The sequence below is a fragment of the Peromyscus eremicus genome, chromosome 13, assembly GCF_949786415.1.
Source record: "Peromyscus eremicus chromosome 13, PerEre_H2_v1, whole genome shotgun sequence".
NCBI classification, from domain to species: domain Eukaryota; kingdom Metazoa; phylum Chordata; class Mammalia; order Rodentia; family Cricetidae; genus Peromyscus; species Peromyscus eremicus.
The window spans coordinates 63,637,576-63,662,055 of record NC_081429.1 but is presented as its reverse complement, the minus strand read 5'-3'; the positions used below and the strand labels follow the sequence as shown (position 1 = coordinate 63,662,055).

Genomic DNA, 24,480 nt, shown 5'->3' with positions numbered 1-24,480 from the left:
ATTAGGACATCAGTGAGTACTGGTACCTGATAAAAAAATAAAGCCCATTTTTATTCACTCCTTTATTTCTTTGGAGATGATTTAGAAGTATTTTGAATCACAACTGTCTTAGTACATGCATTATGTTCAGACACAAATGGCTAATTTATGTTGTGAGTTCACAATGACGTTGTTGGATGGTGGGACAATAGGAGCAGTTGGTTAAACCCTTCCTTGAAGAGATGGTCATAGTCAGTCTTGAAGGAGTGATAGGATGTTAAGAGACAGGAGGAAGTTCTATATGGAAGGAAAGCATGATGTCAAAGATAAGCAGGTCTTGGTGTGGAACTAATTTATTATACTAAACTAATCAGTTGGTTTTTCCTTATGGATCAGAAAAGTTTGTCTTGTACTATCACCATAGGCTGCCCTTGTCCATTCATCTGATGTCAGTAAGAATAGCTTGGGATGAGAATCTAAAGTCTGAGCTGAAGAGATGGTTCAGTAGCCAAGAATATGTAGTACTCTTGCAGAGTTGAGTTTAGTTCTTGAGTTTAGACCCAGCGCCTATGTCAGGCAGCTCACAACTGGCTGTAACTTGTAAGAGCACCTAACATCTCTGCCCTTCAAACAGACATACATGCCGCGCACGTGCAACGCACACACACACACACACACTTATAAATATTTAAAAATTAATTGATTAAATTTTTTTAATTTTAAAAAAGAATTCAAAATCCACAAAGGTTTGTGTTCAGCTAGTTCAAAAATTATTGAATTAATTACTTCTAATTCTGATTTAAATTTTATGTTGAAATTTTAAATAAAATTATATTTAAAATACAACCAATGTATTAAAGACTATTACTTAAGCCAAAAGCCAGCCTTTGCCAATGTCATTTACTATAAAACATTTAAAGAATTTTTTTAAATGCTTGGGGTATAGTGCAGTGATAAAATGTATGCTTAGCATATGTAAGGCCTTGGATTCAATCTTCAACTCCAAAAACAAAACAAAATGAACTACAATAATACAAAAAGAATTATTTCAATAAAATACTACAACCAACTACCCTCTGAGAATTTAGTTGTCTTCATTTACTATACAACACACATAAAATACCTTTAGCAGATACTTGGTTAAATTACTAAGATATGAAATATAAGATGTGGACTAAAGATACTGTGAGGGACATATTTGGTAGTATTCTCTGAAAAAACTGTACTTCCTCTTTCTCAGCATGGAATAGTAGATACATAGATCTGCTTTTGATTTTCTGGGTTCTCTATAGCAACTGAAGCTCCATACCCTGGCCTATCAGGGCCTATTTGCAGGAATTGCAACCTTGCTACAGTGTCTGGCTTCAGGTCCTCTCTAACTCCATCAGTCTTGCTTTTCTTTTTTTTTTTTTTTCTTTTTTGTCTTCAGAACCAGTACTACATGGACAACATTTATAACACTAACACTGCCAAGTTTTGCTGTCCTCTGGAGATGTAGCCCAGCCCTTGGACCACAACTGTATCAGCCTCCTGGGTGCTGACTCTGGAGAAACATTTTCCCATGTAGTTGCTTTTAAGAAAACCCCCAACCCCATATCATCTTAGGTTTTCTTTAGATCACTTTAAAATGAAGTCTCAAGGGTGTAGACTCAGAACATCCTTCCTATTGTCCAAGTATAACATAAGTTTCATTATAAAGATACTAATCTCTATGAATTACAACTTTTACTTTAGCACCAGCCTGAATATCATTCTGTCTTGAAATTTCCTATGTCAAACAAAGCAGGCTATAACTTTCAGAACTTACCCCACAGAAGCTCTCCATTCACAGGCAAATTACAGCATGGTTCCTGTCAAAATATCACATAAATGGCACCATCTCAGTTCTTGATAGAATATCTGTTTCCCCCTTGAAAACTTATGAACCAGACCTCCACAGTCAGCATTTTTCTCAGCACTTTTGTCTTCCAAACTCCCACAAGAAGGTCCCACTAAGCTTTGGCCATAGCATTCAGTGGCTTTTCTAGCCTAAATTTCTAAAATCTTACACATTCCTCAACAACAACAATAATAATTCCAAAGGTTCAAAAACCACACAATGAGGATTACCACAGTATTGTTACCACTTCTCAGTACTAGTTTCTGTTTTCTTTTCTGTTGATGGATAAAAGATCCTGACAAAAGCCACTTAGGAGAGAAAGGATTTATTTTAGCTCACAATTCCAAGTACAGCCCATGAGAACTGGGAAGTCATAACTTCAGAAGTTTTGGAGACGTGGTCACATTATATCCACAGTCAAGAACAGAAAGGAGTGTGCACTTTGTAATGCACCAACTCACTCTCTACTTTTCATTCAGTCAAGGGCCCTATAAGGAATGGTACTACACACTTTGAGGTTGGGTCTTGCATATCAATTAATCAAGACAGTCCTCTACAGATGTGTCCACAGGCCAACCCAAACTAGATAGTTCCTCATGAAGATTCCAGGTGACAAAAGCAACCACAGAAAATATTTTTCTAAGTTTTAAACATTTGTTGATACCTCATTAAACATTTAAAGATGCTTTACAGGATAGTGGGAAATTAGTTTTCTAAAAGAATGTTTTGACTTTTTTTTTTTTTTTTTTTTTTTTTTTTGGTTTTTCGAGACAGGGTTTCTCTGTGTAGCTTTGCACCTTTTCCTGGAACTCACTTGGTAGCCCAGGCTGGCCTCGAACTCACAGAGATCCGCCTGGCTCTGCCTCCCGAGTGCTGGGATTAAAGGCGTGCGCCACCACTGCCCGGCTGTTTTGACTCTTTGTAGTTACTTCCAGTTGTTAAATACCTAGTGTTCATTGTGACTGTTGGTCAATACTGTAGATATTATAAACAAGAACATGAAAATTCTCCCTAAGTCTTCACATCCATTATATAATTTATTTGTGAGATGATACAATTCAAAGCGTTTGTTTTCTCTCGGTAATATAATATGAATGCTTTTGCAGATTAACTGACACTTAGCCTAATCATATTTCAGATAGGCTCTGAAAGTGCCTCCACCAACCCATTTCACTAGTAAGATAGCGCCCACTTTCTGTGGAACTGCAATCAAATTGCCTTAGGGTCTTAGCCGGGAGTTTTTTTAAAAAAAATCACTCACTTAGGGGGAAGAATCATGAAATAGCATGCCCTTATAGCTTTACTTGGGACAGAGTAAAGCGCTGGATGCTACCGTATACTTACAGCTGGTAGGATAAGTGATCAGAGGTGTTTAAGACATATCACTGGAGTTTAATCTCCAGGCCCCACATAGTGGAGAGAGCAAAATCCTATATGTTGTCCTGTGATCTACACAGGCATTCCATGATACCAGCATATGCCTCCCATACCCTCTCTCTGTCTCTCCTCTCCCTCTGTCTCTCCCCTCTCTCTCTCTCTCTCTCTCTCTCTCTCTCTCTCTCTCTCTCTCTCTCTCTCTCTCTCTCTCACGCACACACGCACGCACGCACGTGCGCGCACACACACAGTGTAATTTTAAAATTCTTTAATGTGGCCTTAGAAAATTTAAAATCACATATAAGGAATTCGAGCACTCAAATAGCTGATGCCTTTGACTTTCTCACGTAAACATAGATACATACACACAGAAATTTCACTTAAAAGGAAAAAAAAAATAAATGTACAGTGAGAAATTTTCTGTGTTGAGTCATTTTCCTTCCATTACTGCCCCATAATAATATCTTGGTCTTTTCTTCCTTCTTTCCTTCCTTTCTTCTCCCCCCCGCCCCCTCTCTCTCTCTCTCTCTCTCTCTTTTTGTTGATTCCAAATACCATATCATTTTGGACTATAATTGTGACCTTTTAAAGACTGTACATATCCAGCTATCCTTACTTACATAAACCTCCCTGTTTTCTGTTTAGTGCTGATGGGGCCCTTGGTGTGAGCATCAGTGCACCAGGAGGTGCCATTGCTTCTGTGCCTAACTGGACATTGAGGGGGACTCAGCTAATGAATGGGACATCGATGTCTTCCCCCAATGCCTGTGGGGGAATTGCCCTGGTACTTTCAGGTAAGAGTATTATTTATTACTCTCTTTGTTATTGTAGACTGTTTTCTGTGGTTCTCATGGTGAGAGCATGGATAGAATTGGTGATGTTCTAGACACAAAATAAGGTGTAAGGTAGAAAATAATACACGAGATAACAATCCATTGAATTTCAAAATGTTTATACTACTTTACCAGGTGATAAATGTTGTGTAGTATTAAATAGGGCGTCACCAAGTCACTTAGGACTCAGGACTCAGAAAGTGTCCCTCCCACCTGCCTCTGTTGTTCACTCCATTTCTGTCTCTTGTAACTGTCTCCTCTACCCAATATGAATGAGCCACACTGGGGAGAAATAGTCTGCTTCCCAGTCAGTGCTACATCACCTGCCAGGGCAAGTCAGGCCTCAGAACAGATCTTGGTCTCTACTCATTTCTAGTCCTTCAAACTCACCAAACATTTCAAGGTTGCATGTCTTCTCTCTGAATATTCAGCTCTCTACTGCAAATCCTTTCTACCATGGTTTGGATCTGAAAACTCATGTGTTCTATAAGAGTCAACTCATCTACTGCTCTTTTGGATTCTCACGGACACAATTATAGCTTCTTTAGTTTGTATCATAGACTACCTATTTGTTTTGTTTGCATATTACAATATTTTACTTTTAACATGTTTGATGAGTTCTGAGAGGACAAAATAGTATAGTATTCATCCCTTAATAGTGAATAATAGGTTGGCAGATTGTTGGCCATAGCTTTCTACATTTGAAATCTGGCTATTCACTGGAATCACCTGGTACCTAGTCATTAAAGATTCTGAGCTGTAGTGAGACCTGTCTGGTGATTTTTATTTAGTTTGCTTAAGTTCCACTGGTGATTGTAACATATAATCTGGTTGAAAATTGCTGTTACCAACCATAGTGCTGAACCTACAATATTTTAAGGAAAATGCCATTTGAATGCCTCTTAGATGTCTGCTTGGTACATCTATTTCATATCTATGTAACCTGCATTGATGTGACTGTAGATTGGCCTGAGTGAATTTTTCTCTGAGTAAAGGTATTTATGCGATGAAAACAATTTAAATCAACTATTTAGTTAGTTTTTAAGAAAACATTCAGAAATGTTTAAAACATTAAAAGAAGACATAGCAGAAGAGGGTACATGTTATCATCTTGGTGAAGGGGGGTATTTCAACTAGTGACTTCATTTTCATTAATTTCTTGGTTTTGTTTTTTAATTTTAGGTCTGAAAGCAAATAACGTTGACTATACTGTTCACTCAGTCAGAAGAGCTCTAGAAAATACTGCAATAAAAGCTGACAATATAGAAGTATTTGCTCAAGGACATGGAATTATTCAGGTATTGTTGTCTGTGTACAAAATAATGATAAAGCATCAAGATGATGCTGTAAAGTTGGGTTTTTGATGGTGATTCAGCCTGTCTAAACTATAGACTTGGCAACTATTAGCAATCATGGTAAAAAGACACTTTGTAGGTAAGAGAGTAGCTGCACTAAAATAAAGAAACACTGAGGGCATGGCATGTAAGAGATTGGAAATTCAAAGTGGTAAAAGTAAGCATTGGTCAAGCATAAGTTAGTGAGTGGCCTTGAATCATGTGAGAACAACTGTAAATGTAGACTGAAGTGGAGGGCCATCAAGTCATGATTAAAATGGCATTTTGTTTTAAAGCATAGGTTTGCCACCTTAGCTGTGGTAATTAGTTTAGAGAAGTGAATATAGAGGTTAGCTTTGCTACAGCTAAAATTAAATTGATTAAAATATTTTTCTTGACCTAGCCATTTACGTTTCACCATTTATATTCTTTTAGGTTGACAAAGCCTATGACTACCTCATTCAGAATACATCATTTGCTAACAGATTAGGTTTTACAGTTACAGTTGGAAATAACCGTGGCATCTACCTCCGAGATCCTGTTCAGGTGGCTGCTCCTTCAGATCATGGTGTTGGCATTGAACCTGTATTTCCAGAGAACACAGGTAAGTAGTAGGCTGGCAATAAGCAGAAGCATTTATATTAGTGGCTTAAATGAATGGTAACTAAAAGAAGAATGCTGCTTGTCTAATGCTCTAAAGCAGTGATTCTCAACCTTCTTAATGCCACTTTGATACAGTTCCTTATGTTGTGGTAAACCCCAACTATAAAATTGCAACTTCATAACCTATTGTTAAGAATTGTAAAGTAAATATCTATTTTCTAATGGTCTTAGCTGACCCAAAGGGGTTTCGACCCACAGGTTGAGAACCACTGCTCTAAGGAGAAGTTACAAATTAATAAATGGTTATTTTAAAGCTTAAAAGATTTGATAGAAAATGTTAATTAGGGATCCCAGTACCATGGCAGTTCAGGCAGCCTCTTGACTATGAAGAAAACAGTGGACCCAGGCCTTCAGTGGCCCAAAGTTTTATTAAATTTGTAATAAAATTACAGATTCCTTTTCTGCCCATATCTCATTCCTTCAGTAGAAGACAGAGCTTTAGGTTAATGTTAGAAATAGAAGCGGGGGGGGGGGGGGGGGGGGAGGCCGGGGCAGGGGGCACACAGACACTGTAGCACAGTTGGGTATAATTAAAACTGTCATTGTATATCTGACAGTTTATTTTTGTTGGATGCTTTTCTCTGCATGCAGTAATATAAAATATCCACTAACCTGTTTTTAAGACTTAGCAGTGTTGGATGAAAATGCATATGAATCACACAAGGATACTAAAATATAAGGAAGATTCTGTGCTTTTATTTTGGATGTCATGGTTAATGCACTGTACAGCTGACCAAACTAAGTTGCTAAATTTTCTTGACAGAACATAGAACTTTTAAAATGGTTCTAGGAAAAGGGGGAAATGTTGATTTTAATTTTTTCTTTTTTTCTAAATGCCAGAAAACTCTGAAAAAATATCCCTTCAGCTTCATTTAGCTTTGACTTCAAATTCGTCTTGGGTTCAGTGCCCTAGCCATCTGGAGCTCATGAATCAGTGTCGGCACATAAACATACGTGTGGATCCCAGGGGCTTAAGAGAAGGGTTGCATTATACAGAGGTATTCGCATATCTTTTTTTTTTTTCTTTACTCTTTGAAATGTTTTAAGAGGTAAAAGTGAACCCTGGTGTGTTTTCTTTCTCATTAAAAAACAGCTATATACCTTTTTACTTGCCAGATGTTCTAGCTTTTCTATATCCATTTAAGCAATTAGATATATAGTGTTGCATCTTTCTGTGAAGAAGGCTGGTGGAAGACATAGATAGCAAAGCTTTTTTGATCAGGCCTTTCTGCTTTGTTAGTTATACAATGTAGCTAAACCTGTATTGTAGTTAGCTATACTATTTAGACAAACTGTAGTTAGCTTTATTATTTAAACAAAACATTTGTTAAACATGGTAGTTGTAAGTAAACACAGTGTCATAACATCTTTCTACCTCCAAAAGTATTTATAATACTAGTTTTAGATTGTAGTAGAAAGTAATTAAAATAATTTTTTTTCTTTTTAATATGATGCCTTATTGTCCATTAGTCTCAGTCATGGTTTGCTATGTGATTATTTGTACTTTGTGTTATTATGTGAACTAATGTCAATAATCTGGTATTGAATTACTTGTAGGACCTTTAAATTTTAAGATTAAATTATTCTGAGCTTATATTACACCTTTTATTTCCTTTTTTGCAACTTTGTTCAAGGATACTGAAACTTACCCTTCTTTCTTCAAGGTATGTGGCTATGATATAGCATCCCCCAATGCAGGTCCTCTATTCAGAGTTCCAATCACCGCAGTTATAGCAGCAAAGTAAGTAAGATGTTTAGTTTACTATTACATATAAATTGTTAATGCCTATGTGTGATATAGTATAGACTTTTGGAGGAGTATTAGCCCAGAAGTCAATAACCAGAAAGATTATTAAGACAGAAGAAGGTAATCAGGTTCTGCTCCTCGCTAGCATTACAGATGGCATGTAGTTAGCTATGCTGTTTCTATTAATTATGAGTAGTTGAGGACCCATGGCATCTGTTCACCCTCCACTGAAATGTCTTTACCCAGACTACCAGTGAATTCATATTGCCCAATTGAGGCCGCCTTGGTTTTACCCCATTTCTCTATTACTCAGTAGTGATTCTTCATCCTCTTCCACTCACTCTGCTTTACTTTCCTATGTCTGATTATGCTCTTCTGAGTTATTATGCTTTTCTAATTACTTTTTGTAACAAGTCTTTTTCTGTTTCACCAGCCAGCTCCCAAGTAATGACATGGAGACTTATTATTAATCTTGAAAGCTTGGCCTTAACTTAGGCTGTTCCCAACCAGCTCTTGTAACTTAAATGAACTCATTTATATAAATCTACGTTCTATCACGTGGTATTACCTCTCTTCCATCTTGTGCTTTCTGTTTCCTCTCCTGGCATCTCCTGTGTGCCTGGATTCTCCTCCTCTTCTTTTCTCTCCCTGGAAATCCTGCCTATACTTCCTGCCTAGCTATTGGCTGTTCAGCTTTTTATTACACCAAGCATAGCAAATACAACTTCACACAGTGTACAAATATCCTACAGCTTTCTGTTTCCAGAATTATTCTTTTATCCTTCCTAGAATCAGGAATTCAACTTTGATAATATCACTTCGTGCTTCAAACATTAAGGATCAGGATTGTGTTCCTTAAAAAGTCCACAATAACAACTCACAATTATAGTCCCAGACAGCTGCCTGTCACTGACTATACCAAATTGCACATTTTAGCCAGCTTCCTGCCCTGACACTCCTGATTTCCTCAGTTTTCATGCATTTGTACTGTTGGTTCCTTTGCCTCATTTGCCTGTCTCTTAAATAACCAGACTTAATTCTGGGCATCCTATGTGAAAGTAGTTTCTTCTCTCTGCACATAAACACTTTTTACAAGCTCCTAGACAGTCTTTGACTGATGTATTCCAATTTCTTTAATTTATACTATTTGATTGAGAGTCCTCTAGGGATAGAAACTGTATCTTAAACATTCTAAGTTAATAGCTTTTGGGGGGTTGTTTGAGTTAATTATGTCATAGGCCTCAGGCAATGAGGTCTATAGCATTAAATTAAGGAGATTAAATTTAAAACATGCCGTGAACATGGGAAAATTGCATCATAGTTAAATTTTCCATTATATATTTTGTATAAGTCCAGTGGGAATTTAGACAGGACTTTCTTTTTTTTAATTTTATTTAAATAATATTTTTTTTCCATTTATTTTACATACTGGCTGAAATTTCCCCCTCTCTCCTCTCTTCCCTTCCCATCTACCCTTCTCACTTTCTCCTTCTCCTCTGTCTCCATTCAGAAAGGGGCAGGCCTCCCATGGGCTTGAGCGAAACATAGCACATCAAGTTGAGGCAGGACTGAGCTCCTCCCCTAGAGTCAAGGCTGGGCACATTAATCCAGCATGGGGAACAGGCTCCCAAAAGCCAGCTAAGTGTCAGGGACAGGTCCTGATCCTGCCATTAGGAATCCTACAAAGAGACCAAGCTACACAACTTAGATAGGACTGCCAATAATACGCAGTTTAGGAAGTTTCCCAACATATAGTTACACATTTGATGCTTATGTTTTTTTGATTTCTTATGAAACTAGTTTGTCTTTGGAGCATTTGGAAACTGTAAACAGAGGCTTAATTTACTATCTGTTTCAACTGTACATCTCTAAGACTATTACTGACACACAAAAAAAGTTGATTTTAATATTTAGAAATCACTAGTTGAGAATCTGGTGATGAGAAAATCCTGTGAATTTTGTAAACTTCTATTAATCAGACAGGAGACATCATAAGCTTTTTACTGTTTCTGTTACAAGATATAAAATAAGTGAGTAGAATCATCTGTGTGCTGCTGTCAGAGGTTGTATCTGCTGCTGTGTTACAGTATGAGGTAGTATTGTGCTTACTGTTTATCACTGACTTATTGCAAGCCCCAAGGCTTATTTCTATCGAACTGTACTCTTGTGTATACTCTTGTATAACATCTAGAGTGCCACTAAGTTTATTGTTTGCATGTAGCTTTATTTTTAGAGTATCATGTTTAATATTTTTTTTTGATTTTCAGAGTAAATGAGTCATCACATTATGACCTAGCCTTTACAGATGTACATTTTAAACCTGGTCAGATTCGAAGACATTTTGTTGAGGTTCCTGAGGGTGCAACCTGGGCTGGTAAGTAAAATTTGACTATGACCTTTTTTTTTTAAATCTATTTGAGAATTTGCACACTGGTAATAATGCACTATTGCTTTGTTGATTTCCTTTTGAGGGTTCTCAGGAGTTACTCCTAACTACTATCTTTTTGTATTCTATGTCTATGCTAGGCTGTTAGAGGAAGACCACATCTAAAGGCCTTTTCACCTATGAAATGCCTTCTCCAGACTTTGACTGACTTGTTGAGAAAGAGGTAGCATGAAGTATCTTAACTGATACTGTCCATAAGAATAGATAATTATAAAGTGCTTCCTCTATGTTAAGGTCACCTTTGTACTCTTAAGAGTTTGGTGTACTCAGTGACAGAAAGCTATTTGGGGCTATAATTGTGAGTTGTCATTGTGGGCTATTTTCTGGCCAAGTTGTGTCATTGCATAGTACTGCAGTATTTACATACGGCACCTTGGGGTTGTACAGCTCAAGGCTCTGATACAATTCAGTAAGAGTACTAAAGAGTAAAAACCTTATTCACAGAAATTACTCTTGTTTCTGCCCAGCCTTTGTAGTTTACTCACAGTCTGTTTTCTTTAATTAAAAAGGAGAAAGAAGAAAAAAAACTTTTTTAGCGATAAGTCAGTAAATATAATTCCCTTATGATTTATTTAGTTGGTGTTGAAAATATGCAGGGGTTTGGGTAGAGGTTATTGTTATAAAACATTATTGAATGGTGTAGAATGAACATGTTTCCATATCATTTCAGTGTTAGATTGGAAAGGTTCTGATGGTTTCTATTTCAGATCATTTAGAATACTGTCAGAATACCATATATGTACTCTTATTCCCCTCTTTGTCCCCTTGTCTATAAGAACCAAAATGAACTGACCATTGCTTTAGTACTCTAGAATTAGAACAAGTGTTCTTTAAATAATATTGCCTCATGATTTTGCTTTACCTCTAGCCATGTGGTACAATAAAACTAAGCATGTGTGGTTCTGATGATGGTACTTTGGAGAAAAAAGAGGTAAAAGACTAGGAAGAGAATTTAGACATGATAAATAGGGGTTGCTAAAATTATAATCCTTTTATTGGGAATTAACTTGTTTTCGTTAAAACGAGAGAAATGTGGGATTTTAAAATCCCTGGTTAGGATAATTATGTATAGATCCAGGAATAGCTTTGTTCTTTCCTAGTGTCTGAAGTTAGAATTACTGTTCACTTAATAATGGTTTATTTCTTACAGAATATCATCTGTACATGTACTCTGTTTGTTTTGAGGAAGTTTGCAGCTTTCATTTTAAAATATCATTTTAGGAATTGGAGAGAAGCATAGTTAAGAGCACTTGCTGCTCTTCCAGAGAGACCTGGGTTTGATTCCCAGAACCCACATGGAGGCTTCCATTTGTAGCTCTAGTTCCAGAGTAGCCAATGACCTCTTCAGGCCTCTGCAGGCACCAGACATGCACATGATGTGCAAACAAATGTACATGAGAACAAACACCATATACATCAAATTGAAATAAATCTAAAAATAATAAAGAAATATTTTATTTTTTATTATTCCCTAAACAGGTAAAAGTTATTTAAAAAATATTTTGTGATCATTTTAATTTTTACCACTTTAAAATTTAATTTCTTTCTTCATTTTAGAAGTTACTGTGTGTTCATGTTCTTCTGAGGTATCAGCAAAGTTTGTTCTTCATGCAGTACAGCTTGTGAAGCAGAGAGCATATCGAAGTCATGAATTTTATAAGTTTTGTTCCCTTCCAGAAAAGGGAACACTGATAGAAGCCTTTCCTGTCCTGGTAAGTTTGACAGGTTAAAATTCAGAGCACTCCCTTTTCTTTTGGTATGGGCTAAGACTTCATAGTTTGTGCCTAGAACATGTTAGAGATTCATATTTTGTTCATGCCTATCAGATGAGGTAGGATGATAGATCGTTTAATGAAGAGTACTGAAAACCAAGGCTGGAGAGATGGCTTGGGGGTTAAGAGTACTTGCTGCTCTTGTAGAGGACTCTGCTTCAGTTTACAGCACCCACATGGCAGCTTACAACCATCTGTAACTCTAGTTCCAAAGTACCTAATGCCCTCCAACCACTTTGCACTGAGTAAGCACCACGTGCAAGCAGAACATTCATATACATAAACAATCTTTTTTTTTTTAAAGAGTACATAAAACCAAGCCAGTTATCATAGTGCTTAACTGTAATCCTAGCATTTGGGAGGCAGAGGTAAGCAGATCTCTAAGGCTGTTCAAGACCAGCCTGATTTATATAGTGCAAATCTATGCCAGTAAATAAAATTTAAGCTGTGTTTTGGTAGTTAATTTTACTCCTCTATTCTCTCCTTAAAGTGCTATGATGGAACCCAGGTCTGTGCATCTAAGTCAAATGCTCTACAACTGAACTGTACTCCAACCAATATTCATATCTCTTTAATTCAAAGAAAAGTTCTAATCTTGTACAATTTTATAATTTGGACCTTCATTTACATTGTTAGCACAAAATACTTCAGATTGTTTCCTTATGTGAGATTTTTCTATAGTTATCTTACTAATGTCCTCCTGTTGAGAATCTATAAAGTGGTTTGATTTGCAGACAAAACTATTGTCAGATCTCCATTTTTCACCATGTTAGGAATGACTTGTTCTTCCTTCATGGTTGGTGAATGTGCTTGCTCTGCTTGTTCCTTCGGGCTTTCTCTTCCTGGTGTCTCCTGTGTCTCTGTTACTTTTATATGGGGCAGTGTTAGCATTATTCATCTCTTTTTTAACTGTACTAGTACAGCAGTGTTAGGATACTCTTTTAAAGTTTTTCTTAGAAGGATGTGACCATACCACTTCAGTTGCCATGTGGCTGTGAAAACAGAATTCATTCATGCCTATTGAGTATGCCTTACAAGTTTTATAATATTCCTTCTCATTATTAATCTTAATTATCTTTAAACTGGTCCTAGGTGTTTTTTTTTAATTATTAATTTTCTGTGTGTAGCTTTTATAGCTGTCTTGTATCTTTTATAATTTAAAAATAGTGTTGGATTATTAATAACTATTTAAATGCCTTACCAATACCCATCTGTGCAATTATAATTTGTTGAACATCTAGCATAAATGATAAAATGTTTAGTTTTCTTGCTGCAAATAAAAATTTTGTATAAAAATTTTATAACTGGTAGTATTTGGTGATATGAAGAAGAATTAGAAAACAAATTCATTCTTTAACATTCTTATTTGCAGGGTGGGAAAGCAATTGAATTTTGTATTGCTCGTTGGTGGGCAAGTCTCAGTGATGTCAATATTGATTATACCATATCATTCCATGGGATAGTGTGTACTGCACCACAGTTAAACATTGTAAGTACTATAACATTCACATCATTCTTAGTGTCATTTGTGTTATGAAAAATAATTTCTGTAGTAGATGTAAACCTTAATGGTGAACTAATCAATAAATTTGAATTTATTCATCTATGAGTTTTTAAAAATTTGCATTACATAAACTTATTTTAGATATAAAATATTATCTTAAAGTTTGAGAAATTAATTTTTAAATATCTTTTGTAGCATGCATCTGAAGGAATCAATCGTTTTGATGTTCAATCCTCCTTGAAGTATGAAGACCTGGCTCCTTGCATAACTTTGAAGAGCTGGGTCCAAACACTACGGTATCTGTTACTGTCTTAAGAGCTACAAAAGCTGGGTATTAATGGGATGGATGTGGGGTTTGGGGTTTTTGTTTATTTGTTTTCTTTCTAATTTTTATCTATGTGATGCTAGCAATAAAAAAAAATCCAGTTTGATTTTTCAGCCTAGGAATCCTCTGGGGTTTCCAAAAGGTAGCTCAGCATTGCTTTCTACCCTCACTGATCCTAATATCACTAGTGTCACTGTATGTTGACCATTTCACTCTTTGACGTACATTAGTAATTGAGGCTAACGCAGGAGGAGCAAATTCAAGGCTAACATGGATAAATTAGTGAGACCCTGTCTCTTCTTAATCATAGTGTTCACTTTCCATGTGTAGGACCCTCAGTTTAGTCTCAGCAATTACAAAAAGCAAGTTGACAGTGTTCAATTTTTATTTTGTGAATTCATAGGTCCACTATTTGTAAAAAATTCAATAATACCAGAAAAATCCCATTGATTGGTAGAAGAAATTTGTCTCCTGAGTGTATGCTATAAACTCCTTGTGGAAGCAGAATCTTCCAATCTTGTTGTTCTGCTACTTATACCTGGCAGTGCCATTTACTTAGGGCAAGGACTAGCTATATCTCTGGCATATGATGTGGCCCATACCATGCCTGTGCAGCAGCACCAGTGGGTAAGGGTGGGGGGGAGTGTATATATCAGAGCCGTTCTTTGACTTTTGTTGGTAGTCATCACCCAGGTGTTAGGATTTGGCTATGCTAAGCGCTTTTTGGTAACATTTTAAAAATGTTTTTTTTTTTTTTTTTTTTGGTTTTTCAAACAGTGTTGCTCTGCTACACTGTTTCAGAGGGTTTCTCTGTGTAGCTTTGTGCCTTTCCTGGAACTCACTTGGTAGCCCAGGCTGGCCTTGAACTCACAGAGATCCACCTGGCTCTGCCTCCCGAGTGCTGGGATTAAAGGCGTGCACCACCACCGCCCGGCTTAAAAATGTTTTTGATGATAAATAGAGTATCTTTGTAATTTGCAGTGATTTAGTCAATTTGGGGAACATACTAATAATTCAAATATTATGTGGTTTACTGTAGAAGGCAGTTTCAGGAGTGATTTCTCACCTGGCATGTTTAGCTGCTTATTCTGTATCATTAAATGAAGTTTTGAATTAATTCAGTGATGCAGTTGCCTTATTACAGCCCAGTAAATGCAAAAACCAGACCTTTAGGATCAAGAGATGTTTTGCCAAATAATCGCCAACTTTATGAGATGGTTCTGACATACAGCTTTCATCAGGTAAGTGTTTCCTAGTAAAATATACCTGCACTGTAAACTCCCATTTTATATACTATGAAATCACAGATGGATAGACGTGACTTGTCTTTGAGATTTAGTTTTTATTTGTAATTTATTGGGATTTTTTTTGTTAATATGACAAGCAACAGAAAAAAAAAAACCCATAAAGGAAAGAGTTATTGCTCTGCTACACTGTTTCAGAGGGTTTCGCTTGTGCTCACTGGGCTGTTTCTTGGCCTGTAGTCAGGCAATACACAATGGCTGCAGGAACATTTAACAGAGGCTGCTCAACTCATAAAGGACAGGAAGCAGAGAGGAGGGGACCAGGAACTAAAAATTAGAGCATGCCCCCTGCTACACAACTTCCTTTGAGGCCCTACCTCTTAGTATTTCAACCATCTCCCAAACAACATAGCATCACCAGCTGGCTACCAAGCATTCAGCATATGTGAGAGATACTGTACATCCTGACCACAGTAATTCTCCATCAATAACACCTGTTCTTCTTGCCCCCTGCAAAGAATCAGTAGTGAAAGTAGAATTAGTAGTGAAAGTAATTGAGACCATTGTAAATGTTGGATCCAGGGGATTTTTAGAATTGATGAGATTTCAGTTCATGTTATGCTTACTATATTGAAACATAATGTAAATTTAGTTTTAATGTTACAGAATGATATATTTCAGTGAATTGTTAGATTCCAGTCTTTATAAAGAAATTAGAGTATATATGTTAGAACTGTATATATTCATTAGAAATGAGTGTGTATGTGTGTGTGTAGGAATAACACTGTTTGTATTTTTTAAAGTTTACAAGAGTTAATTTATTTAATGCTAAGATGGTAGCTGTCTTATACTCTGAAAAAACATTGTTTACAAGAATGTATTTTGAATACTTCTTAATGAAACAGTATAATGGTATTATAAATTATATATAAGCCATGTCAAGTATTGTTCCTTTTGTTTTTTAATAGCCCAAAAGTGGAGAAGTCACACCTAGTTGTCCACTTCTTTGTGAATTGTTATATGAGTCAGAATTTGACAGCCAACTGTGGATTATTTTTGACCAGAACAAAAGACAGATGGGCTCAGGCGATGCCTATCCACATCAGGTATAAGTTGTAAAAAGAATTAATAAATCCCAAATTTTATGTTAAGGTAAAACATTTGAAAAGTTTTTAAAGATAGCATAATTTTTTGCATTCAATCTTTTTACACCTTTGGAAATCTCTTGTAGTTATTAAGGAACAGACTTGACAACTTTTCTGCCATATACTAGAGGATGTTGCTTACAAACACTGGCCAGGAGAGCATTTTTGGTGGAGGAGAAAGATTGCAGCCTGGACTTTGCATGTGCTCAGCATGCACTCTGCCACAAGATTAGACCTCATTTGTTGTAGTGTTTCTCCTTCCTACACACTGCTTCTTCCTATTTAAATATAGATAGGGAATGAGGTGTATGAGACTATAAAGTGATCCCAGGTCTGAGTGGAACTCTGGGGTTAGTAAGGCGGTAGTTTCAGTTTATTAGTACCTTCAGATCTGAAATTGTACTGAGCATTGAACTACATGCCAGGCACTGTGCTTTCCACTGTCACTGAAGGGGGAAAAAAAATCTCTTCATATGTAACTACTTGGGAATTTCATCTCTAGTTGCAGTTGTATTTGAAAAAAAAAAATGAGTTATTTTTCCTGAAATGCTGTGGGTTTTTTTGTTTGTTTGTTTTGTTTTTTTGCTGAATAATGAAAATCATTATGGAAGTTTTTGCATTTGGTCATTTAAGGAGTGATCCCAGTTTTACCCCCTCAAGCAAGCAGCAGTCCCATCGCTATAAAATGGAATGTTGCAAGGCATACTTGAGTTACCTTTTCCATCTCAGAAGACACTGCTTCTGCAGAGTATAGCATTCCTATTCCATGAGCATGTTAGCAAGGTTGAATGTAGTAGCTTTGTATTTCTTGATCTGTATTGGCTCCCTGTTTTCCCTGCTTGTCATAAACTGTGTGTGACACTTCACAGTTAAAATTTAAAGTTTACATACATTTGAATGTTTATTTTAGAAAATATATAAAAACTCAGTTTGACATTTTGATCGTTACTTCATGTTTCTGATGACCCATGAACAAAAATGTTGCATTTCTTAGTCATGTATATTGATTATGTGAGTGTGTTGATATCCTGTAGTGGAAAGAATGAGAACATTGGGGTCAGACCTTACTTGAGCTCCTTCGTTCTTTACTCTCTCTGTATCTCTGAGCAAGCCAGTTGATATTCCTGATCCTGCCTGCTCACCAATACCCTAGGCATTTTGTGTATAGATAATGTCTCACACCTTGTACACATTCTGTAAATGGAACTGTCTCTTTTATCCTTTTATTGTTATTTTATTGAACTAAACTTACTTTTTCCAAATGTTTTCTTTTTTAGTATTCTTTGAAACTGGAGAAAGGAGATTATACAATTCGACTGCAGATTCGTCATGAACAAATCAGTGATTTGGATCGTCTTAAAGATCTTCCGTTTATTGTTTCTCATAGGTTATCTAATACCTTGAGCTTAGATATTCATGAAAATCATAGCCTTGCACTTCTAGGAAAGAAGAAATCAAGCAGTTTGACATTACCACCCAAATATAACCAGCCATTCTTTGTTACTTCCTTACCTGATGATAAGTAAGTAATGATGTTGATGAATGACATTGTGGTTCATATATTAGTCTAAATTTATAATTTGCTATCATTTTAGTCTGAAGTTATTTCTCAGTCTTATTTTTGAAAATTTAGACATAGGATATATTTCAGTATGGAATTATTTTGATGGTTTTCCTCTAAGTATTTTTGTGAAACTTTTTCTTTTGTTACTTTTTTCCCTTTTTAATTCTCTCATTAGAATACCTAAGGGGGCAGGACCCGGATGCTACCTTGCAGGCTCCTTGACATTGTCAAAGACTGAGCTTGGAAAGAAAGCTGTAAGTACTAGTGTTTTACACTGAAAGTACCTGTTTAAAATTTTCATCCTTTTGAAGATGGGCTTTAAATGCACGGTTCAGATGGGTAAAAGAGACACCAGGGAGGGCACAGGGTAATTGTTGTTTTTCTTTTTCTTGACCTGTTAGTGAAGGTGAGTTAATATTTGGTGTCTTTTTAAATGTGTCATTGAAAAATAGTTTATGTTCTTTTCCACAAGCCTGTACCTCATGTCCTGAACCTGTCCTGACTCAGTACCTAATCTTCTTGAGATCCCAATCATAATTGGCTGAAATAAATGGGATATGTAAAGTTACAACATACCCTAGAATTTCAATCAACATATTGTAGAGATTGAAATGAGTCAGTTTCTCTTTAACTGTTTATAAAAACCAGTCTGAAGAATTTTTACTAATAGATACTAGCTTTCACATTTGTGAAAACTTGTTGAGACCTTGTATATTATGTGGATAGATGTAAGATATTTCTTTTGATATTGTGCTTATAGTTTATAGAAAAAGATGCTTTTTGTTTCTAATTTAGAGATAACTGTTATTACAGCCTTATAGGCATTTGTTTCAGGTTTTTCCATCTGTTTTCATTACAGATTTGTTACTTAGAATGGTGTTTCTGTGGATCTTTCACACTTTATCAAAGGTCATTTCATTGTAATACCAGTCAGGGTTGTCATTCTCACATCTTTGCATTTCTCATAAGAATTAGTTCACACAAAACTATGCAAGTATGCTTAACCTAATACTGAGATCTGTAAATGCTGTTGTCAGAATAAGCTCATCTCATTTATCTTGAAAGTTATTTTTATTGCTTGTCATTGTTCAATCAAGGTCATATATTCACAGCCATTGAAGCATAATTTGGGGATTTTGTGCTTAGAAAAAGTTGTTTACCTTAACATTTCTCAGGATGCATTTCAGTGTGTACTCCTTACACATACATACCTCAGTGTCATTTGAAGTAAATCAGCACTTGATACTGGACTTTGTTCTTGAACTGATTCAAGAAATCCTCATAACCAGGCATGGTAGTGCATGCCTGTAATCCCGGCACTCAGGAGGCAGAGACAGGCGGATCTCTGAGTTCAAGGCTAGCCTGGTCTACAAAGTGAGTTTCAGGAAAACCAGGGCTACACAGAAAAACCCTGTCTTGACAAAAGGGAAAAGAAATAAGGAAATAAATCCTCAGATCCTTTTGTAGATTTACCCACATAGCTCCTCCTTCTGTGGGACTGCAACTGATTTTTTTGACCAAGATGATAGATTAGCTCATCTCAGAAGTTCACTTTTCATGGAAAGTGTTACAGAAAAGAATTATTGACAGAACTTTCTTACAATTCAGAAAATAGTACTTCCTGACTGTACTGTTAGAGACAACTATAGTTAGAAAGGTTGTTTATAAGAAGACAGCAGTAATCTAAAGTTACTGAGTTAGTATAATTGCCATTGAAATTTTCATTTAAACTTTCCTCAGCAGTTTTACACTTCTTACATTTTGATAGTTGGAAAGGAAGTGTGATTTTACTTCACTTTGCCTTTCATTGTAACCCTGAGTGTTGTGGTTTTTGTTTTGTTTTGTTTTTAAAGAATGCCATAGGCTTTTGTAATGGTTATGACCTCCTGTATACAATCAGATTCTGCAGACTGTCAGCTAAACTTAAATGTTTTTTTAAATGTTTTAATGCTTATGGAATTTGATCACTAAATATTTTAAATAAAAAGCTGAAAAGGTTTGCCTTAAAATGGCATATTTGAGCAAATTTTTATTTTTAAAAATTGGTATGGCAGTGTTGCTTTCTTTAAAGCATGCCATTTTCGTCACAGATCTGACTCTCTGAGTACTGTGACACATACAAATGGAATGTTAAATTGGAAGAAAGTTAGGCAGAGGTGGTATCTCCATCCTGTGTAGATTATGCATGTTTTCTTACAGAATGTCGTTCTAACTCCCAGGGGCAGTCTGCAGCAAAACGACAAGGAAAATTTAAAAAGGTACTGATTGTCAGTTCTTAAAAACGATGTCTTAAAGCCTTATTTACATAGTAGTTAAACTTTTTTTCTCTCACTATTATAAATCTTTATTTTTAAAGAATCTCTCCCTTAGTTTCCTTTCTTTACATTCTGCAGTATAGTTCTGTGAGTTAATACCTACGAGCAGTATTGGCATAATGCCTTTCTATAAAAGGTTTTTCAAACCATAACCCCTATTTTTCCAATGGTATGGACAATTTTTGTTACTTCTCATTTCTTGCTATAGATAAGATGTCAAATTGAAAAGTTTGAAGTTTTGCATATCCAAAACCATAAAAAGATAAATGTGATAATATAGCAATAGAGAGCAAAGTAATTATTTTTAAAATCTAGTGCTGGCAAGATGGTAAAGGTACCTGCTGACAAATCTGACAGCCTAAGTCAAATCTCTAGGACTCCCATGATGGAAAGAGTTGTCATCTGACCTCTGTATGTGTACCGTGGCACTTGCCTGTACACACACACACACACACACACACACACACACACACGTAATAAATATTTTTAAATGTAAAAAAAAAAACTGTTAAAATCTAAAAGCCATTTTAAAAAAGATGTTTTGTTGATAAACTAGTCCCTGCTCTTACATCTATCCTAGTTATGGAAGGACAGATACAAAAAGGAGTGGTGGAAATGACTTTTAAGTCAAGTCTGTAATAAAAATACAGGCAGATTTGATGCTCTGAATGGTTCTGCTTGGGTTCCTTTAGCATATGAGAGTCTATGTTGACTGCTGGAGCCACATTTAACTTAAAAAAGGTCTCTATTCCAAGTACAGAGAAAGGGACACATTTGAGGAAGAGCCACTGATATATTTAGCATTTCAGTGATCTCTTCAAGTAAGAATTAGTACAGTGAGAGAATCAGTTGTGTTTCAAAGTACTAAAATGTCTTCCAGAATGTCCTTGCAGTGTGTTGATAGGATAAGCCCTAATGCACCATGAAGAATTTTCTAGTTAAGGAACTGAAGACCAGTATTTCTCAAATGGATGTTTTGACCCATTTGGGCAACATCTAAACATGTTTAATAAATCATAACCCAGCATTTAAAAAATCTTATGTATTGATGTGTGCTTCTTTGAGTTGCCATGAAGCTTGAAAAGTTTTCCCAGGAACTCACTAAAATAGGAAGCATATATCAACAAGGGTTTAAGCATTGCTTTTCTTCCACTTGTATTTTTTAGTTGGTCTGCAAAGTTTTGTTGGGCTAAGGTTGTGCAAGGTATGATAAATGATACTAAAGAATGAGATTATTATTGCTGGAGGCTGAATAAAGCTTGAGTAACAAATTTGGGAACTAGAGTTACTTCTGTCCCTTCCTTCCTATCAGTACAAGTACATGGCACATTACAGCTCTTGTATAAAAGACAAATATAAAGTTACAAAGAGAAATACTTACACATATAATGTAAAATAATTACTTTAATAAATCACAAGTGGCATCAATGATACTCATCTTTAAAATAGTTGAACTTGTATAAAGCTTTTAATTTAATAGCTAAATTAGTACATTAAGCACTAAAGAAATTGGGTCTTTTGAACCATATCTAAATGATGCTGTGTTATGTTGCTTACTGAGCAGTTATTGGTTTTATGGGTAACATTAAGTTTCTGAAAAATATTCTTCAGTTTGAACACTATTACAAAACTTTGAGGATAGCTTAGAAAGTTTTTTTTTTTTTTTCAACTTTAATACTAAGTTTCTCCTAATGAGAACTCTTTATAACTTTTCTACTATGGATATTCTTCTTGACTATCTTTTATAAAACATAATCACAATTATTTGTGATTTAAGGTACAAAATCATTACTACTAAATTTACCCCACGAGATGAGTTGAGTCACTTAAGTGAGTTGAAGCCAGGCAGTGGTGGCGCATGCCTTTAATCCCAGCACTCAGGAGGCAGAGCCAGGCGGATCTCTGTGAGTTCGAGGACAGCCTGGTCTACAGAGCGAGATACAGGACAGCCACCAAAACTACACAGAGAAACCCTGTCTCAAAAAACCAAAAAAAAAAAAAAAAAAAAAAAAGAAAAGTGAGTTGAAAAAAAAATGCTTATTAAAAAAGTGTGATCATAGTGACTCAAATTAAAATAACTCCATTTTCCTTTTGATTAGGGTTTTAAAGTACTACCTTTATAATCTTAATAAGAAAATTCTTGTCATGAAGTATTTTATAGGGTTTTACTAACATTTTAATTGTACTAGTTATTGATTTTTTTCCCTAAGATCATAAACTTTTCTACTCTTACACTTTTAGTAATAAGATTTTTTTATTTTTATAAGTGTTGTTTATTTACATTAGCATATACTCATATTAAATTCTATTTTCTGTCTTCTATACTAAAATAGTAATAGCAAATGCCTTATCTTTGAAATTCAGAGGAGAAATTGCCTTCTGAAACAGGTTTATCTACCTAGAAGTGTTTCCCTCTTTCTAGCCTGGGAAGCTAAAAAGGGTACACGTTACTGTTAGACTGAATCGGACTGTCAGGCAAGTGTTGATCTACAGTCTGTGTAGCACTCAAAAGAACTTGGTTGTATGAAGAACTTCTTTCCAAAGGCAATATAACCATATTTACATAAGTAAATGTTGGAGACTCCTTTTATCCTTACTTCTTAGACAGTTGTACTAAACACTTGATACTGAAGCTATTTGTATGAAAATTTGATGCTAGCATTTTGGTTCAGGTTTTTCAAATAATTTTTTGCTTTATCTGGGGCAATGCCCACCCAGGAAAGTGACCTGCAAGCAGTGGAGAAGAAAGCTGAGCATGGTGTAGCATGCCTATAATTCCAGCATTGTCAGTGGGTTAAGAGGAAGGACTCTGAGACAAAATCATGAATTCAGAGTCAGCCTGGCTCCCATTGCAAGACTGGTCTCAAAAATAAAAGGAGGGGTGATGTTGAGGGGAAAAGGATGTATAGGTAGGTGGCAGGGTCCTAAAGGAGCAAGCCCAACAGTAGATCTTGTGTGAGCCCTTGTACCTGGGCTCTGGCTCCCTTAACTCAGAAAGCATAATAGAGGTCTGCAAATAGATTTCTGTGGCTTGCTCAATTCTGTTTTTCTGTGCTTTAAATGAGTCATGAAGAGATAGTGGTTAATATTTTGTGTTGATGTGATAGTAGAGCTACAACAGTAATTGCTCATACACTGTTGAATCACTATATACTCCAGAATTCTGAGTGTCAGAATGTTGTTAAAATGGATGTGTTTATACAGTATGCGTACCTGAAAGTCTTATTTGGGATAGAAGGATTTTGAAATACTTATCATTTATGTTATTTCTGAAATAATGTGAGAGGGCATTATATGTCCTTTTCATAAGATAAATTTGTTTCAATGTTAGAAACTTAAGATGAGTGTGGATATTAACTTAGAAGATCAATATAATCCTGAAAATAGAATTTGAAAAGTGGACTTAATGACTTGATTAAGGACAATCAGTTCTTTGCCGAAAACTAAGTTTAGCCATTTGGTTACATTTCCCAAGCAGTTTGTTTTTATAGGGAAAGACTATATACCATAGATAAACTAATTAAACTATATTTCTCTGCTGTCTTCAAAGCAGAACTTTCTCAAAGAACTGTAGGCTTATTTCCCTTTTCTCTGTCTCTTCTTTGATCTTTGTCCCAGTACACTACTGTTGCCAAGGTTATTAACAGCCAAGTTTTCTGGTCAATCTCTTCTCTATCTAGATTAGCAGTTCATCACTTCATTCTTTTTTTTTTTTTTTTAATTCATGTATTTATTCTGTGTAGGGAGTGGTGTGTGTGTGTGTATGTGTGTGTACATCTAGCTACAGTCAGTTCTCTCCTTCCACAGGGTGTGTGTCTGTGTGTGTGTGTAGATATCTAGCAGCAGTCAGTTCTCTCCTTCCGCAGTATGGGTTCAGGAATCAGATTCGGGTCATCTTGCCATCCCTGCTCTTTCACTCTTCATGGTCTTCCTCAAGGTTTTCAAAACCCAAATTCCTTTTGTTTTGTCCCAGACTTAGAGCATCTTTGGGCAAAGCAGGAATACCAGATCTACTCTCTTCCAGTCTCTTATCCCTGTTGATCATGTCCTGGCTTTAAGCACCATTGGCAAACATTATTGGTTCTGCCTTCAAAGAATATCTCAAATCTATTCATTTTCTCTTGTTTCCACAGCCTATTATTTATTTCCACAGAATGTAGGGATTCTTAGACTTGTTTTCTTACCTCTGGTTTTCCCTTTCATGGTCTGTTCCCAAGACTTATATCATCAAGAGTTACAAAAATGAAAATATAAGCTCAAATTTTAATATATACAAGATCAAGTCATTAAAAAGCAAAAAGCCTTTAACCACTGCCTTGCATAAGATATTTGATAAACTTTTTTATATATTAA

The 24,480-nt window shown here is 35.8% G+C and overlaps 1 protein-coding gene across 3 annotated transcripts in view; it reads left to right on the top strand.

Annotated features, from left to right (window-relative positions):
- The window catches only part of Tpp2 (tripeptidyl peptidase 2), a 72,972-nt gene that overhangs the window by 31,755 nt on the left and 16,737 nt on the right, over nt 1-24,480 (top strand). For 2 of the 3 annotated variants that reach the window (XM_059278839.1, XM_059278841.1), the window contains exons 11-24: nt 3,881-4,029; nt 5,251-5,366; nt 5,838-6,006; nt 6,906-7,063; nt 7,730-7,806; nt 10,080-10,186; nt 11,816-11,970; nt 13,403-13,519; nt 13,730-13,830; nt 15,004-15,100; nt 16,072-16,209; nt 17,526-17,770; nt 17,988-18,066; nt 20,032-20,070. In XM_059278839.1, the coding sequence (XP_059134822.1) occupies nt 3,881-4,029; nt 5,251-5,366; nt 5,838-6,006; nt 6,906-7,063; nt 7,730-7,806; nt 10,080-10,186; nt 11,816-11,970; nt 13,403-13,519; nt 13,730-13,830; nt 15,004-15,100; nt 16,072-16,209; nt 17,526-17,770; nt 17,988-18,066; nt 20,032-20,070 (1,747 nt within the window). The remainder of the gene's footprint in view (nt 1-3,880; nt 4,030-5,250; nt 5,367-5,837; nt 6,007-6,905; nt 7,064-7,729; nt 7,807-10,079; nt 10,187-11,815; nt 11,971-13,402; nt 13,520-13,729; nt 13,831-15,003; nt 15,101-16,071; nt 16,210-17,525; nt 17,771-17,987; nt 18,067-20,031; nt 20,071-24,480) is intronic. The other variant, XM_059278840.1, reaches the window with a different exon arrangement.